This window comes from Bombina bombina, chromosome 11 (genome assembly GCF_027579735.1).
Source record: "Bombina bombina isolate aBomBom1 chromosome 11, aBomBom1.pri, whole genome shotgun sequence".
Classification (NCBI taxonomy): domain Eukaryota; kingdom Metazoa; phylum Chordata; class Amphibia; order Anura; family Bombinatoridae; genus Bombina; species Bombina bombina.
The window spans coordinates 166,619,827-166,639,816 of record NC_069509.1 but is presented as its reverse complement, the minus strand read 5'-3'; the positions used below and the strand labels follow the sequence as shown (position 1 = coordinate 166,639,816).

Sequence of the window (19,990 nt, the reverse complement as noted above, 5' to 3'; positions counted from 1 at the left end):
TTCTTATAGGACAGACACTATATATATTTGTATATAGGTTAAAATGCCAAAGGTGACCAATTCAACCTTGTTGATGATCCTGTTCTGGAATTCAGTATAGAAGGAACTAGGGCGTTCAAAAAACCTAAACATTGTTTAGCTTAAGAGACAGCAAAGAATTAATTTGCCGCAATGTGAGATGCATACAGCTCAGTTTATACGGGATGATGATATCCTCAGGTTGTTGTCACAATGAGTAACTGAGCAAAGTTTATACATTTATGTAAAAGATAATTGTGGTAAAATGGTAATGTTTTATATATAAAGAAAAACAAACGTTTGTTTCCAGTCATATGCTGTATAATTTAATTACCACAATAAGGTTATTTGTTTAATTTTTGCCCTATGTGCAGGGTTAATACCAGCTCTATTTTATCTCTTTTCTATAATGATAAGAATAATGATATGTAATATGTAAAACACAGCAATAAGGAAACTTATGTATCTAAACTTCCGTATATAGTCTCTCTATTTAAGGAGGTTTAAGCAGCATACATCCAGATTAATGGTCTACTTAGTACGTGGAACTCTTTCTAAGACGTTTGTTGTGTAAGTAGATGATATAAATGAACTATCTTTGGGTAATGTCACTTAGAGACAAAAATAATGGTTTACACTAGAATGGTTCACAGAAAAGTAATAACATATTACTTGTTATGTTTTTCTGTATGTTGTATTGACTATTTTTTAATATTTTTTATTCCCAGCATATTAAAAAAACATCAAATGCAACGTGAAATGCGTCGTGTTGTTCTAACTCTGTTTTTGGCATGCTCATTTCTTGGGACACAATCAACTTGTGAGTATTTATAACATATGTATAGTGTTTTAAATAGAAACAAATAATAAAAATGGACATTAAACTAATGTTAAACTTTTAATGCAATTTTTTTTAAGTTAAACTAATAATAAAACTAACTGAAAGTGCAGGTTTGTGCACCAATATCTATTAGTGTACTGTAACACTCATTACAAGCATAAAAACAAAGATGGATACCAAGAACAGGAACGTTTATTATTTATAAAAAAATAAATAAAAAAAAGATTGTGTTTCCTTTCTGCCACATATTTCAAATATTCATATAAATTGTATAGCACTATAAAATGTATAGCACTATGAAATGTAACGTGTGTATGTTACATTTTTCTCTAGTTTTTAAAGTCATCTACATCAAAAAATATAAACTTGGCAGCTTATTAATGACAAATATTTGTTTGGAAATCAATTTAATTACATAAATGTAAACAAAATAAAGTTAATATAGTACCTAATTTTTTATATATATATATATATATATATATATATATATATATATATATATATATATATATATATATATATATATATATATATATATATATATATATATATATATATATATAATATGTAATTAGGACAAGAAGTTAAATTAAATTTCTAATATTTCTAATACACTGGTAACTAATTAATTTCACATTTTTCTTGGCAAATATGTTCTATCAAAAGCATGCAAATGAATGCTGAAAAAGTCTTGAATAATAATAATATTGATAATAATAGTGATTTGTTTTTGCTACATCACTTGTAAGTATACAGTTAGCATTTTGATTTTAAGTAGTTTTATTAACAAACTTCATAAAACCTTTGTTAGAACTGTTTGATGTTTGTACTTACCATACAAATTTAATAAAATTAAACATAACCTATGATCATTTCACCCTCTTAGAATTTGTTATAAATATAACTTTATGCAAACTCTGTAAATCTAATAATACTCCACGATTGTAAAGTTTAATAGATGTGTTTTTCTCCCATTTCTTTAGCTGTAATATTAAAAAAAAAAACAGTTAAGTTGCTGGTCATTTAGGAAATAAGAAAACCTTTTTTTATTATTATTATTATTAGGTTTTCTTATTTCCAAAATATCTAGAATACAAACAAATCTATCATTGCATTTCTAACATCATTTACAACATATTTAAGAAACATAAATAATAATATATATATTTTTTTTTATGCAGCTGTTACTTTAATGCCACATCTTTCTGTGGATAGTAATGTATGTGATCAACTAACAGGTACAGTACATTATACCTATAATTTTAAGATCTGTATTATTTTCAAAAGTGAAATTGTGTTTAAACCAATGCATAATTATTAATCATTAATAATAATTTAATATAAAAAATAAAAATACATATTAAAATGCTTCTAAAAGTATGCAATGGTGCAGCTTAAGGTATATTATTATTATAATTATTATTATTATTATTATTAATAATAATAACCATTAGCTTGTGCTATTAACATTAAAGGTCAATCTAATTTTTAGAACAAATATTAAAAATAAACATTATTTTAATCTAGTCACAGTGACTGTATGGCTTTGAATTTTTTTTACATTTATTAACAAGAATGAAAATAATAATTTATTTAATGAAAATAAAATATGATGATTTACCTATAGCATAATTTTATACTTACAGTATATTAAATACTGTGATGATACAATATAGAAAAATGTTGCACTGGAAAATGCAAGGTTCTAAATTTTGGAAGTAAAAATAAGCAGGCAACCTATTATTTAAATGGGAATAGACTTGACAAAACAGAGGTGGAAAGGGATTTGGGAGTACTTATAGAGAACAAGCTAAATATGCAGGGAAGCAGCTTCTAAGGCTAATGAGATACTAGCATGTATTAAAAGAGGCATTGATACAAGGGAAGAAAGCATAATTCTGTCACTATTTAAATCCCTGGTAAATTCCTTGATTTTAGAGTTCAGTTCTGGGGACTAATCTCAAAAACTACATTGCAGAGAAGGGCCACAAGACTAATAAGAGGAATGGAGAATTTAAGCTATAAGAAGAGGTTAGACAAACTGGGTCTGTTTTCCCTAGAAAAAAAGTGCTTGAGAGGTAACATGATTACTTTATATAAATATATTCAAGGTACATATACAGAGATGGCAGAAGTTCTGTTTATTCCAAGAAAATTGTTTGTGACAAGAGGTTACAATTAAAGGCTAGAGGAAAGGAGATTTAATCTCCAGCAACGTAAATGTTTTTTCACTGTAAGAGCAGTCAAATTGTGGAACTCTTTACCTAAGGAGGTAGTAAATGTCAATACCTTAGATACATTAAAAAATGGTTTAGATACATTTCTGGCTAGAAACAGAATTCAGGGATATGATTGCTTGTGTTAAAAGTGTCACATTTTTAATGTAATTAATTTAAGCTCAACTGGAGCTTTTATTGTAAGTATATTAAGGTTTGTATAGGTTGAACTCAATGGACTTCTGTCTTTTCTCATCCTTATCTACTATGTTACTATGTTATGTATGAAACAAATATTTTTATCACACATTAACATTTTAAGTTTATTGCCTTATAACATATATGATATACTGCAAACATTCAAATAATAATTAAGAATAAACACTAAGGTCAAATATATGTTTGGGACTTTTTACTAGTCAATTGAATATAGTTAAGATTGTGCTGAAACTTTTTATTTAATCTATTTTTTTTGTAGAATCTGCTTCTCTAGCCTATGTGGTGGATACTACAGGATCTATGGGAAGTTCTATAGGACAGCTGAAGTTAGCTAGCAGCTGGCTTCTGGAAAGTGTGTCTTTGAGATTGCCATGCGGAGTTCGGCAATATACCATGGTGGAATTTAACGACCCAAGTAAGATATTTAATTCATTTTTAAATCATAATAATTATTACATTTGCAAACCTATTTAAACTAAAAATAAGATAAGCTTGTACTCTTCTTGGTCACCAATCAAGGAGGTGAGAACAACAAAGCTACATAAACTAAATGTAATTGACAAAGTTAATTAAAGAGTTTAGTCTAAAACTGGGCTTCTCATACATGTGTCACAATGACCTCAAAGATGTTGTCCCTAAACTGCTCATTGCTCCTATTGTTCTGTGTGAATGCAAATGATATGTTTGTGGGTCTTTGTGTATATGTAGATTGTCTGCAATGGCAAAAGAAATGTTCATTTGAAGGAGATATATATATATATGTTACAGTTAAAGTGCAGAAACAGTTAATGTGCATATTACCTAGCTAATCTGCAGATTAACTGATTTGCTCAGTTAAAGTGCAGAATCTGCACTTTACCTAGGTAATGTGCACATTAACTGCTTCCGTGTAGTTAAAGTTGGAAAAGTTTGTTTCTCTCATGTAAACTGTTTATTGAAAAAGAAGCAGAAGAATGTTCCTATTTCGGCCGAGGGCAGATACGCTTCAGAGTGCTCTGTTCTAATCAGAGCCTCGGGTGCCGCAACTACCTCTGGTAACCTTACCATGGGTCCCAACCCGCACGTCTTGAAATTCTCTGTCTGGGAAATTATCTATCAAATCTATCTATTTATTATTGATTAGATAGATAGATAATTTCCCAGACAGAGAATTTCAAGACGTGCGGGCTGGAACCCATGGTAAGGTTACCAGAGGCAGTTGCGGCGCCCGAGGCTCTGATTAGAACAGAGCACTCTGGAGCGTATATATCCGCTCTCGACCGAAATCGGAACATTCTTCGGCTTCTTTTTCAATAAACAGTTTACATGAGAGAAACAAACTTTTCTAAAAAGCTAAAGTGCTTGAAAGTGTATTATTTGTTTTTCTACTGTATTATCACAGATACATTACAGCTAGAATGGCAAATATTTCACATTCTCAGTACGATGTTCTTACATTTATTTGTGCTCATTGCATAATTACACAATGGGTTGCAGTGAAGTCGATTCTGTAACAATTCAGAATGCAGAATGGGAAATATACAATGCTTAGAAGTGTAGAGGCCAAGATGCTAATACATGCAAAAACAGAATGAGAGCAGTTGTTATACCCTTGGGAAAACTACTATAAACTTGTTAAGAAGTTGAAGTGTGTCTGGGCAATGAATGATGCATAAAGTGCGCCGCACTGCCCTTTAAGATTTTGTTTTTACCTCCATTTTCAGAAGAAAGTGCCCCAGGCTCTCTAAAAAAAAGTGACATGAACTGATTATCATATGAAAAACCATGGGACTCCCTTTAGTTTATATATATGTTACCGCTAAAGTGCATTTTTTGCACTTTAACTAGTGCCTAGTAGGTAATGTGCAGATTACCTAGGCAATCTGCAGATTACCTAGGTAATTTGAGAAATGAAACAATTTTTCTGCACTTTAACTGATCACCCTAGTTAATCTGCAGATTAGGTAGGTAATGTGCACATTAACTTATTTCTGCACTTTAACTGTAACATATATATATATATAAGTATATGTATGTGTAGACCTTTATTTCAACTAAAACAAATTCTCTGGTGTGTTCATCAGCTTCTTGGGTTAAAGCAATATGGCTTTTTGTATACCTCTGCTGTAAAACAATGGGCTCGATCAAAAACATGCTGCACTTTAACCCTTTGAGTGCTAAGCACTTTCCCACCTGGGTGCTAAGATTTTTTTTATGTTTTTTTTTATTTTTTGAACAATTTTTTTAAAACTTTTTTATTTTTTTCAGACCCCCAAGACTTACACTGTTGGAAAGGTTATGCGATTATCTGGGTTCTGTAGCTGCTTAGATGCCTGAGATACAGGCTTCTAAGCAGCATGCCCCTGCTCCTATACTTAACATTGTTAAGTATAAATAAAGTTGCGCTTGACATCACCATGCAAAACGGGAAGCCCCGGCGATGCCTGTCACACTACAGGCACGATCGCCGGGATAGGAGCGGGTGGGAGCCCCCAGATCTCCCTCAAGTTGGGAGAGTGCTAGTGACGACTCTGAGCCGTCATTAGCACCAGAGTGGAAAACTCTGTGATGGCTCAGAGCTTCTGCGCACTGATAAAAAATTAAATCTATAAAAACACAATATACTTTAAAAATCTTAACAATTGGATGATATTGTAGAACAACACTTGTGATATTGGTATGTTACTAGTAAGGTAATATGTGTACAACCTAGTCTTCCTATATATTCTTATAATAGTGTTGAACTTATAGACTATGGTACAATGTAAAAGATACAATGTTATTTGGAAACAATGTATTCGTTGTATCAGCACTAACTAAACATATAGGTGTATCTACACTTAAAAAATCATGCTATTCTTATTTGTATAGCATATAGGTACACTTATCGTGATTCTTCCTGGTTGTTGCTCCTTCTGTGGATGTTTTTGGTCATATGACCTATTATGAACCAATGGGATTCCACTCACTCGTTACTGTTAAATTCAAATTGTAACGGTTATTGTGGATCCTAATTGCCAAACAAACAATATAGCAAAATACTTGAAATGTCTGTAGACTCCTTTGTTTCCCAAAATTAGCAGGGCCACCAAATTCTTCTGTTTATACAATGGCTCCTTCTCTTGGAGGTTTTTTCCCCATTGGAGGAAGTGGGATTAGAGTTGTCTTCTGTAATGCAGTAACCTCTTCTCTTCAGGTTATTTTCCTCACCAAAGGTAGTCAAATTACCAAGTAATTATATCTTTGCAGCAACTCCGTGTTCAGGGGTAGTATTCCTTTGCGTATCCGCTCCGTTAATGGATATACAGACGTTAGGTTTTTCTGAGAAGGCATTGAGATCTGTCCTTGCAAAACACTTTTTCGCCTTAGTGATTTGCTCATTAAAACCTGGTCTGTTCCTCAGAGTTCTTCTTGTCAGCTCACAACATCATCATCAACGTGTTTCAGCTTATAAAATGCCTTTTTCAAGATGTATGCTCGGAGTAATATACACCATTAAATCAGCCGATAGAATAGAAGAGGTTACTGCATCACAGACGACAACTCTAATCCCACTTCCTCTGATGCGGAAAATAACTGCAAGAGAAGGAGTCATTGTATAAACAGAAGAATTTGGTGGCCCTGCTAATTTCGGTGAGAAAGTGAAAAAAAAGTTTGTTCCGTTTTTAGGATTCAAGAAAAGGTAAAAAATCAGCTACATAGCTGCCGAATATAGTTAAGGCACAGAGGATCAAGGTAACCTTTTCTTGCAACACCTGTGGAAACAAAGGAGTCTACGGACATTTCAAGTATTTTGCTACATTGTTTGTTAGGCAATTAGGATCCACAATAACCGCTATAATTTGAATTTAACAGTAATGAGTGAGTGGAATCCCATTGGTTCATAATAGGTCATATGACCAAAAGCATCCACAGAAGGAGCAACAACCAGGAAGAATCACGATTAGTGTACCTATATGCTATACAAATAAGAATAGCATGATTTTTTAAGTGTAGATACACCTATATGTTTAGTTAGTTCTGATACAATGAATACATTGTATCCAAATAACATTGTATCTTTTACATTGTACCATAGTCTATAAGTTTAACACTATTATAAGAATATATAGGAAGACTAGGTTGTACACATATTACCTTACTAGTAAAAACTAGTTGAAGATACCTTCTTGCAAAAGTGGTAGCATTAAAGGGTCATTGTTCTATAAAATGTCTAATTACATGTATTACATTCTTTTCTTACTTATTTTGCCCCCATTTCTTTTCCAAAAATGGTTGGTCATATCTAATCCAAATGGACGAGCTCCATGTCTGAATCTAAGTTTTAAGATTTTTCATTTTTCATAATTAAAGGGACAGGAAACCTCAACATTTTCTTTCATGATTTGGATATAACATATAATTTTAAACAACTTTCCTTATCTTGTTATCCTTTGTTAACTTTCCTTATCTTGTTATCCTCTTGTTATCTTGTTAACTTTTCATTATCTTGTTATCCTTTGCTGAAGGAACAGCATTGCACTACTGTAACTTGCTGAAAACATCTAGTTAGCCAATCACAAGAGACAAATGTGTGCAGGCACCAATCAGCAACTAGCTCCCACTAGTGTAGTATATGTGCATATTCTTTTTCAACAAAGGATACCAAGAGAACAAAGCACTTTTTAAAATAGAAGTGAATTTAAAAGTGTCTCAAAATTGCATGCTCTATCTGAATTATGCAAGTTTAATTTTGACTTTCCTATCCCTTTGAGCGTTTATGGTGAATAACATTTTCAGTTTAATGTCCCTTTAAATAAGGGAATCAACATTTGAGTGGCATATTTTTTGTTCTGAATGTTGTTATCCCTTATATAGAATATTTATATTGTAACAATTTTTCCAGCATCCAATTAAACATTTTAAGGGTGCAGTTTGTCATAGAATACAGTTCTCTATCAATATTCACTATTCTTATTAACTGTTAATATACTCATATTAAAATAAATAAATATACATATATTTTCCGTGACATTTAAAATTAAAGCAGGTATTTTTTTTTCCGAAAGTTTGAATTATTAGCCTGTAAAAAGTGTATCTCTGTATTCAAACAACTAAACACTATTTATGTATATATATATTTCTAGGTGTTGGACCTGTTAACATAACATATTCTAAAACAGAATTTAATTATCTGTTTAATTCAATCCGAATTTATGGAGGAGGTGACTGTCCAGAACTGGCTATGAGTGGACTGGAATTAGCTTTAATAAATTCGCCACCCAACTCTTTTATAATAGTGCTTACAGATGCTTCTGCCAAAGATTACAATTATTTAAACCTTATGAAGAACGTTTCTCGTCTCTTAAATGAGAAACAATCACAGGTAAGTCATAGAGGGGGGTATATTTTTATTACAACTTAGACAATATTAGTAGCTGATTTTTCATATATATATATTTTTCAGTTTTATGAATCTGGCCACATTTGCTGTCTCTTTCTGTTTAGTCTATTTGCTATAATAATAATAATAATAATGAGAAGAGATATAATTTATCAACTGAAACTAAAGCTTTATTACAAGCCTGATTTAGTACATAATCATATTAGGTAGACTGGAAGTAAACATTCCGGCACAATTCTTTGATATGATAAATACTACAAAACTGGAAAATGTAAAATAAATCAAATTAGTTGCACATTGTGGTACTATGAGGAATGTTAGCCATGCCTATAGCCAAAATGGCTGCAGAGTCTTGCTGGAAAAGTAAAGTAGATACAGAACTAGGAGGCTTCTACAACTTATAATAAAATAGTAGAAAGTTGTGCAGTATTTACAGAGATATTTGAAACCAAATGTAAAAATTTGTTTACAATTTTCCCATAGGAAAATATATAAAAATAAAAGCATTTTGAAGAGCATACACAGTGGTCTTGGAGAGCATACACAGTAGTCTTGAAGAGCATACACAGTAGTCTTGGAGAGCATACACAGTAGTCTTGAAGAGCATACACAGTAGTCTTGGAGAGCATACACAGTAGTCTTGGAGAGCATACACAGTAGTCTTGAAGAGCATACACAGTAGTCTTGAAGAGCATACACTGTAGTCTTGGAGAGCATACACAGTAGTCTTGGAGAGCATACACAGTAGTCTTGGAGAGCATACACAGTAGTCTTGAAGAGCATACACAGTAGTCTTGGAGAGCATACACAGTAGTCTTGGAGAGCATACACAGTAGTCTTGGAGACCATACACTGTAGTCTTGGAGAGCATACACAGTAGTCTTGAAGAGCATACACAGTAGTCTTGGAGAGCATACACAGTAGTCTTGAAGAGCATACACAGTAGTCTTGGAGAGCATACACAGTAGTCTTGAAGAGCATACACAGTAGTCTTGAAGAGCATACACAGTAGTCTTGAAGAGCATACACAGTAGTCTTGGAGAGCATACACAGTAGTCTTGGAGAGCATACACAGTAGTCTTGGAGAGCACACACAGTAGTCTTGGAGACCATACACTGTAGTCTTGGAGAGCATACACAGTAGTCTTGAAGAGCATACACAGTAGTCTTGGAGAGCATACACAGTAGTCTTGGAGAGCATACACAGTAGTCTTGGAGAGCATACACAGTAGTCTTGAAGAGCATACACAGTAGTCTTGAAGAGCATACACAGTAGTCTTGAAGAGCATACACTGTAGTCTTGGAGAGCATACACAGTAGTCTTGGAGAGCATACACAGTAGTCTTGGAGAGCATACACAGTAGTCTTGAAGAGCATACACAGTAGTCTTGGAGAGCATACACAGTAGTCTTGGAGACCATACACTGTAGTCTTGGAGAGCATACACAGTAGTCTTGGAGAGCATACACAGTAGTCTTGGAGAGCATACACAGTAGTCTTGAAGAGCATACACAGTAGTCTTGGAGAGCATACACAGTAGTCTTGAAGAGCATACACAGTAGTCTTGAAGAGCATACACAGTAGTCTTGAAGAGCACACACAGTAGTCTTGGAGAGCATACACAGTAGTCTTGGAGAGCATACACAGTAGTCTTGGAGAGCATACACAGTATTCTTGGAGAGCATACACAGTAGTCTTGAAGAGCATAAACAGTAGTCTTGGAGAGCATACACAGTAGTATTGGAGAGCATACACAGTAGTCTTGAAGAGCATAAACAGTAGTCTTGGAGAGCATACACAGTAGTCTTGAAGAGCATACACAGTAGTCTTGGAGAGCATACACAGTAGTCTTGGAGAGCATAAACAGTAGTCGCATACACAGTAGTCTTGAAGAGCATACACAGTAGTCTTGGAGAGCATACACAGTAGTCTTGAAGAGCATAAACAGTAGTCTTGAAGAGCATAAACAGTAGTCTTGGAGAGCATACACAGTAGTCTTGGAGAGCATACACAGTAGTCTTGAAGAGCATACACAGTAGTCTTGAAGAGCATAAACAGTAGTCTTGAAGAGCATACACAGTAGTCTTGAAGAGCATACACAGTAGTCTTGGAGAGCATACACAGTAGTCTTGGAGAGCATACACAGTAGTCGCATACACAGTAGTCTTGGAGAGCATACACAGTAGTCTTGGAGAGCATACACAGTAGTCGCATACACAGTAGTCTTGGAGAGCATACACAGTAGTCTTGGAGAGCATACACAGTAGTCGCATACACAGTAGTCTTGGAGAGCATACACAGTAGTCTTGGAGAGCATACACAGTAGTCGCATACACAGTAGTCTTGAAGAGCATACACAGTAGTCTTGGAGAGCATACACAGTAGTCTTGAAGAGCATAAACAGTAGTCTTGGAGAGCATAAACAGTAGTCTTGGAGAGCATACACAGTAGTCTTGGAGAGCATACACAGTAGTCTTGAAGAGCATAAACAGTAGTCTTGGAGAGCATACACAGTCATTTTGCTGATTCATTGCCAGATTAGAACATTGGAAAATGATTTTAGTTAATTTCTTAAGGAACTGGATTAACAAATAGTTTCAGGACCAAGCTCAGTTTACTTATATTGTCTCTACAAATGACAGCGTTATAGACACTGTCATTCTAGACTTAGGCGTAGATTTACCAAGCAGCGGATGCTGCAATCTATCCCCTGAAGTTTCCGGGTTGCCGAAAACTTAAGTTAAGAAGAAGCGGTCATAAGACCGCTGCTCCTTAACTCATCTGCCACCTCTGAGGTGGCGGAAAGAAATCATCCCGATCAGATACGATCGGGATGATTGACACCCCCTGATCAGCTGCGAATGTGCAGGGTGCTTGTGCAATATTAAATGTGTTAATGCCTAATTGAATCATGTCCGCCCGCCGATTGATAATTCAGCCCCTTTGTTTATAACAGGGGATAAAGAAATGTGAAAATACTTAAATTTAATTATGTTTTTTTATAATTTGATTACACAGAAATCTATGTTTATAAACATTTGTAAACACATTTCTTCTGTGATAATTAAATGTTTATTTTGATATGTGATGTGTTGAAAAAGGAGATTGATATTATGTTTACTGCAGCTAGCTCAATGGAAATGGTATAAGAATTATGTTATAAACTGCTGGTTCAATTCCTAGTGAAAGCACTTTCTTTTATATGCCATATAATGAATTGTCCTAAACCTAAAAAATGTTCAAATTTGAGGGAGCATTGCTGTTTATGTAGAGTATGTGTCATCTGTAGAGATCGCTTATGGTTCAAATACCTCCTTGCTTCAATAGGTTGTGTAGCAACACGTTACAGTCGTATTTAAAAAGAAACATGAAGGTTATAGGCAAATAACTTATACTAAAGGGATATGAAACCCCATTTTTTTTTCTTTCATGATTCAGATAGAGTATGCAATTTTAAACAACTTTCTAATTTACTTCTATTTTCAATGTGTCTTCATTCTTTTTATATCTTTTATTGAAAAGCAGGGACGTATGCTTCAGAGCCGGCCGATTTCTGGAGCACGTTATGGCAGCAGTTTTGCAAGTATTTTATCCATTTGCAAGAACACTAGATGACAGCACTATTTCCTGCTATTTAGTGCTCCAGATGTCTACCTAGGTGTCTCTTCAACAAAGAATATCATGGGAATGAAGCAAATTTGATAATAAAAGTAAACTGGATTTTTTTTTTTTTAAATGGTCTGAATCACAAAATATTTTTTTTGGGTTTCATATCCCTTTAATAATAGAGTGTAACTTCTCATATGTACCCAATTTGGCTAAATTACTAATTTACTTGATCACTTGCTTAAAGGGACACTGAACCCAAATTTTTCTTTCATGATTTAGATAGAGCATGCAATTTTAAGAAACTTTCTAATTTATTCCTATTATCAATTTTTATTCATTCTCTTGCTATCTTTATTTGAAAAGCAAGAATGTAAGTTTAGAAGCCGGCCCATTTTTTGGTTCACAACTTGGGTTGTCCTTGCTGATTGGACAGCACCAATAAACAAGTGCTTTCCAGTGTTCTGAATCAAAAATGATCTGGCTCCTGAGCTTAGATGCCTTCTTTTTCAAATAAAGATAGCAAGAGAATGAAGAAAAATTGATAATAGGAGTAAATTTCAAAGTTGCTTAAAATTGCATGCTCTATCTGAATCACGAAAGACAAAATGAGGGTTTAGTGTCCCTTTAATGTACACCTTATACAAATTCTGGAAGTCCCCATAACATTTTGAACCTTTTGTGGCTCAATTAAGATATATCTCAGAATATGCAGAGCCTATTAATTTAGCTAAAGCTGTCCCTTTAACAAATATTTTTTTTTTAAAAACACTTCGGAAATGTAAAAACATGTCAGCAGCTTAAACACAGTTAAAAGGCATGTTGGTTATAAGAAAAATAAAGGTATTTAAATGGTTAAAGGGACAGGAAACCCCAAAAAAGTATTTCATGGTTCAGATAGAGAATACAATTCTAAACAACTTTCCAATTTACTTCTATTATTTAATTTGCTTCATTATCTTGTTATCCTTTGCTGCAAGCTCAGGAGCAGCAAAGAACCTAGGTTCTAGCTGCTGTTGGTGGCTGCATATATATATAGATTATCATTGGCTCACCCATGTTTTCAGTTAGAAACCAGTAGTGCATTGCTGCTCCTTCAACAAATGATACCAAGAGAATGAAACAAATTAGAAGTAAATTAGAAAGTTGTTTAAAATTGTATTCTCTATATGACTCATGAAATAATTGTTTTGGGTTTCATGTCCCTTTAACATATTACATTGGAATATTAGAATATAGGTCTAGATGACATATATTCTACCCAAATGTTTAAGAATAACACATACACTTAAATAGTCTTTGAGTACAATTCTCCAAATTGAAAGATCCAACATGAGTTACATATTGAAAATGTCTTTGAAGTATTGTGTTTAATTTATAGTAACAAAAAATCTGTTATATATAGGCAAAAATGGTAAAGTAAGAAGTAATAATGCACCTCTAATATGCTTTCACATAAATTGCTTCTGTATTATCATTGATTCGGTACAAATCGTAGAAGAGAACAGCTGAATGTACCATAAGAAACAGTCATTTTAATTGCTGCTATAGTAAAAGAATGACATGTTATAGTAAAAGAATGACATGATCTTATTCGTTGGGGCACATCATTTTATGACAAGCGACCCTTTAATGCTATCTGCTGGTTCGGAGCAGAAATTGTCGGTGATCCAATCAGCAGTGCTAGCCACACAACTTAGTCGTACCCTTTACAGGGGCTTAAAACACACAGCATTAAAGCAGCAGATCTCAGAATCTGAGCTAAATGACCTTCGCCTCTAACGCAGGCCCTGGGATCCGCCATGCTAAGTCTCATATTAGCGTGTGCCGGGACTCTGTGTTGAAGGGTCGGGATAAGTGCAGTTCTCCACTGCGCTAGAGGTAAGAATTTAAAGGGACATGAAACCCCAAATTTTTCTTTTGTGATTTAGAGAGAGCATGCAATTTAAAACAACTTTCTAATTGACTTCTATTATCTATTTTGCTTCATTCTCTTGATATCCTTTGCTGAAAATATCTAGATAGGCTTAGTATCTAGATAGGCTTAGTATCTGCTGATTGGTGGCTACACATAGATGCCTTGTGTAATAGGCTCACCCAAGTGCATTGCTATTTCTTCAGCAAAGGATATCTAAAGAATGAAGGAAATTAGATAATAGAAGTAAATTGGAATATTGTTTAAAATTGTATTCTCTGCCTTAATCATGAAAGGAAAATTTTGGGTTTAGTGTCCCTTTAACCCTTTAAAGAAAGTTGTAACTCAAGCTCACAACTTTCTTGACCCCTCTACTAGGTAATTCTGTAAATAAAACACCAGACACTTTATGGATACAAAGGCCGCAGCTTTTATTTATAAAATACTTAACATGTAATAAATAACCAATCAAATAACCCATCCAGTGCTTGCCCCACTAGTAGCCACAATTGTTTAACAAACAATTCCCCACATTCTCCTCTCCTGCTCACCCAGGAGGTACCCCACTTAAAACTGCTATTTCACCAAGCAAGCATTCCGCCTAATTCATGCTGCGACAGCTACTTCTTTACCTTCCACATTATAGAGGGAGGAAGGGAGGAAGGGAGGGAGGAAGGGAGGGAGGAAGGGAGAGAGGAAGGGAGGGAGGAAGGGAGGGAGGGAGGAAGGAAGGGAGGGAGGGAGGGAGGAAGGAAGGAAGGAAGGAAGGAAGGGAGGGAGGGAGGGAGGGAGGGAGGGAGGGAGGGAGGAAGGAAGGAAGGAAGGAAGGAAGGGAGGAAGGGAGGAAGGAAGGAAGGAAGGGAGGGTGCCTTTACCTGGCCACCCCCACCTCTCTTATAGCCCTTCTGGGCTCCACCCCTAATACCTCCCTTTAATCCCTTAAACTCTGTTTCGTCCAGGGCTTCCATTCTTTTTGGAAACATTAATTGTCCAATGTTTTGGCCCTAATTTGGGCCTTTGTCAAGGTAACAAACAAACACAATGTGCAAACATTTATACCTTACAGGTTAATTAAACCACACCCATATCCCAGGTGCATTACATCTCTGCCATCTAGTGGAAGACAATATATATTGCAAACTTTTGCTTCACCAGGTAAACTTCCTGTATTTGCTTCCTTCATTTTTCTTACTAGAAAAGACAAGATGCAATAAAAATACATCTATAGTGCAGCAAACAAAAGTAAATCACTATTTACATTAATGTACTTTTGTTTGCTGCACTATAGATTTATTTTTATTGCATCTTGTCTTTTCTAGTAAGAAAAATGAAGGAAGCAATTACAGGAAGTTTACCTGGTGAAGCAAAAGTTTGCAATATATATTATTTTCCACTAGATGGCAGAGATGTAATGCACCTGGGATATGGGTGTGGTTTAATTAACCTGTAAGGTATAAATGTTTGCACATTGTGTTTGTATGTTACCTTGACAAAGGCTCAAATTAGGGCCAAAACGTTGGACAATAAATGTTTCTGAAAAGAAAGAAAGTTGTGAGCTTGAGTCATTTGTGAAATATTGAAAATTTCTGACTAGATCTGAAGACTCTTTGAGAGTGTGCAAACCTTATCTGGATTTTTCTAACACCCCACAGCCACTTTTAACCCCTAAAAACTGCCCAGTGCAATAGTTTATTCTGAAAAAAAAAATCTTCATAAAAAAATAAAAGACCCTTTATTTTGGGGGCATTTTTAGAGTGCTAATAACCAGTGAGTCACTTGTAATCTATCTCTTTATAAGGCACCAGTCCCTACTGAGCATGTGCAAGGATTCACAGTATATACATATATGCATTTTGTGATAGGCTGATGCCTGTCACATGATGCCGAAAGAAGGATAATTGAACTAACTTTGTCAGAACAAAAAAACTACTAATTGTTAATTCAGAGTTAGTACTTTTGCTTTGCCTTTTTATTGTGGCTTTGTTGATTATGCAATTATACTGTCCTTTAAGATTAACCTTTAATTTTCTTGTGAAACAAAATTTGAAAATAAGGAATAAATTGTATTTTTTGTTTCTCTAGGTCCTCTTTGTATTGACAGGACTTTGCTCAAATATAAATAGACCCGACTACCTGGTTTACAGAAATATTTCATCTATGAGCTTTGGACATGTTTTTAGAGTACAAATTTCAGACATCGGCAAAGTAAGTAGTTATATAATAATTAAAGGAACACTAAACCTAAAAAAATGATTTCATAATTCAAGTAAAGAATACAGTTTTAAATAACATTCCAATTTACTTCTATTATCTAATTTGTGTCATTATTTAGCTATCCTTTGTTGAAGAAATAACAATGCACATGGATGAGCCAATCATACAAGGCATTTATGTACAGCAACCAATCAGAAGCTACTGAGCCTATCTAGATATGCTTTTCAGCACAGTATATCAAGAGAATGAAGCAAATTAGATAATAGAAGTAAATTAGAAAGTTGTTTAAAATTGCATGCTCTTTCTAAATCATAAAAGAAAAAAATTGGGTTTCATGTCCCTTTAAAGGGATGTGGAAGTCTAAATTAAACTTGCGCTATTCAGATAGCATATACCATGTTAAAGAAAACGTTACACTTTGCCGTCACCGAGCGCTTTGTGGCAGCCATGTTTGCAGCAATGTTATTCATTTATAATATGCAATTTCTAACATGCAATGAAGGTTGCTATACAATCCAATACTTTCTTTTTGTGGTCACAAAGTATTAGTGGGAATAACTAGTAAATTATTGGAAAAATAAATGTGCTCCCTTTTGATTCTACTGGCATAATCCTGTGTTTTAGATTCCCCCCCCCCCCCCCCCCCCCAGTTTTTATTTAGTTAATCTAACTTTAAATTGTCTGAAAACTTTACTAAAAGGGACATGAAACCCAACATTTATATATATATATATATATATATATATATATATATATATATATATATATATATATATATATATATATATTTTTATAATTTACAATTCAAGTAGAGAATGTGATTTTAAACAACTTTACAATTTATTTATTTTATCCAATTTGCTTCATTCTCTTGGTATCCTTCTTTGAAGTAGCAGCAGTGCACTGCTGGGAGCTATCTGAAGACATCTGGTGAACCAACGAAGAAAGGCATTTTTGTGCAGCCACCAATCAGCAGCTAGCTCCCAGTAATGCATTGCTGCTCCTGAGCCTACCTAGATATGCTTTTTAACTAAGGATAACAAGATAATTAAGTGATTTAGATGATTGAAGCACAAAAGAAAGTTGTTTAAAATCACATGTTCTGTCTGAGTCATGAAAGAAACATTTTGGGTTTTATGTCACTTAAACTATCAAGAGTTTATAGTTACTTTGTATCTACTAAATATTTGATCATTTTTGTAGTGTAGTTTTAGGAAATTATTACTTATTGGACACTCAATGGAATCAAACTGTTTGGTGATGAATCTGATCTGCATTTTAAATCTGGACACCGCCATCTTGTAGCTTAGGTATTCTTGCACCCTGTAGCAAAAGTGATAAGCCTTAATAGATAAGTGATGTTTGTTGGCTTTTTCTTAGCTATATTGTGCTCTTCTGGTTAGCACATACTATGCACAACAGTTTTACATTTTTCCTTTATTATACATAGTTTAAAATGGTCATGCAATCCAAAGTTTTTCATTCATTATTTACACAGAATATGCAAGTTTGTACAACATTCAAATTTACTACTGTTATCTTGGTATCCTTTGTTGAAAAGCATACATAGGCATACCAATTTGCTGCTGGGAACCAGCTGCTGATTTGTGGCTGCACATGCCTCTTGTCAATGGCTTACCCAAAGTGTGCAGCTAGCTCCAGCAGTGCATTGCTGCTCCTCAACAAAGGATACAAAAATAATGGAATCTGATAATAGAGGTAAATTAGAAAGTTGCTGAAAATAATATGCTTTTTCTGAGTCATGAAAGAAAAATGTTGTTTTTCATGTGCCTTTTAAATAACATAAAAAAGCTACATGAATAATACAGAATAATGCAGTAGCTGCAAAAATGTAAAGTACCTGCTCTGTTTCATGCACATTAGCCAGAAGTGCACCATACAACTGTTCAAAAGCCAATTTGTGAATGTGCACCTCTTCTATCAAAGAGTGCAAGAATACATAAAGCTTAAGATGTGGAGCTTGACCAACTAGTATCAGTAAAGCAGGAACAGGTGAGAAAATTATAACATTTTGAATAGCAGCCCTGCTATTGCAGTTGTGCTGAGCAGAAGGACACTGAACCCAAATTCTTTCTTTCATGATTCAGATAGAGCATGCAATTTTAAAAAGAAGGGATCTAAGCTAAGGAGCCAGCCAATTTTTTGGTTCAGACTCTGGACAGCACTTGTTTATTGGTGGGTGAATTTATCCACCAATCAGCAAGAACAACCCAGGTTGTTCACCAAAAATGGTCCGCCATCTAAACTTACATTCTTGCTTTTCAAATAAAGATACCAAGAGAATGAAGAAAATTTGATAATAGGAGAAAATTAGAAAGTTGCTTAAAATGGCATGATCTATCTAAATCAAGAAAAAAACATTTTGGGTTCAGTGTCCCTTTAAGTGCCTCAAATTTCAAAGCCTCCAAAAAAAAAAAACGGTGTAAACCATACACAGCTATTCTAAGAAATTGGAACAGAACACATTATTTCAGCTTTCTAGTCTAGAACTTGCATGAATATTATAAACTAGCAAACGGAAATCATAACCTCCTTTTTGGTTTTTACATTAGTATTTTATATTATTTTGTACTTTCACATATAAACATAATAAAAATCATTAAGATAAATGCTAAACTCTCAGATTGTAATTGAATTAAGTTATTTGTTTCAGGTCTTTTTCTACTTGGATACCATCCTTTCAACACCCCTCAATAGCTCAACCAGATTGTTTTCTGGTGACAATGATTTTGGCACTTATTCATACGACTTTGTTATTGATGATATTTATTCATCTGTGTTAGTGACCACAGATGGACCTATAAATTCTCTTTATATTTCAAATCCTGCTGGTAAGTATTTAATATTTTTGTCTATAAAGTGCAACTAGATATATAAGATATACCACAATTTCAAGGCAAATAAAATAAAACCCCCATTAATAAATAATACAAATGACATGTCTCGTGTGTCCTGAAAACTCATACTTTAAAGTCCGTCTTACTAGGGATGGGTGAATGTGGTGAAAGTACAGTTCGCTTGGTCAAACTGGACAATCTAATATTGCTAAGAACGAAAATCCATTACAATTCCCTAATCGAATGTTATTTTCGGTTTTTAATTTTTAGAATGAGATTGAATATCCACTTTCGAAATTTCAAATGTAACATTCGATTTAAGTTCAATAGTTCATGTGGTAAGGTACTTAGTAAATTGGTACATAATAGATACAAATATTTCAATTCAATTTTTTCTATTTCGAATATTGCATAATTTGATTCGAATTATGCAATATTCAAATTGGAAAAAATTAGAATTGAATATTACATTTAAAGACAGCATTCTAAATACAATTACATTAAACTAATGTTAGAATATTGTACAAACATTCTAAATTAAAATCGAACAATCGAATGTTACAAAACATTCGCACTCCCCTAACTCTTACCCTTCCATTATTTAATCTGAATATAGTTTTCTTTCAACTTCTGTTGCTCTACTTCAAATTGATAACTATTATTGCACTGAGAATTCACTGAAATGTAAAACAGAACATGGCATTTAACACGCAGGTAAACAACTTGTAATTGTATTACTTG

General features: G+C 33.9%; 1 protein-coding gene across 1 annotated transcript in view; it reads left to right on the top strand.

Moving 5' to 3' along the window:
- Positions 1 to 19,990, top strand: part of LOC128641726 (uromodulin-like) — a 91,102-nt gene that overhangs the window by 37,175 nt on the left and 33,937 nt on the right. The window contains exons 3-6 of the mRNA XM_053694251.1: positions 3,554 to 3,709; positions 8,400 to 8,638; positions 16,260 to 16,382; positions 19,066 to 19,243. Coding sequence (XP_053550226.1) covers positions 3,554 to 3,709; positions 8,400 to 8,638; positions 16,260 to 16,382; positions 19,066 to 19,243 — 696 coding nt within the window. The remainder of the gene's footprint in view (positions 1 to 3,553; positions 3,710 to 8,399; positions 8,639 to 16,259; positions 16,383 to 19,065; positions 19,244 to 19,990) is intronic.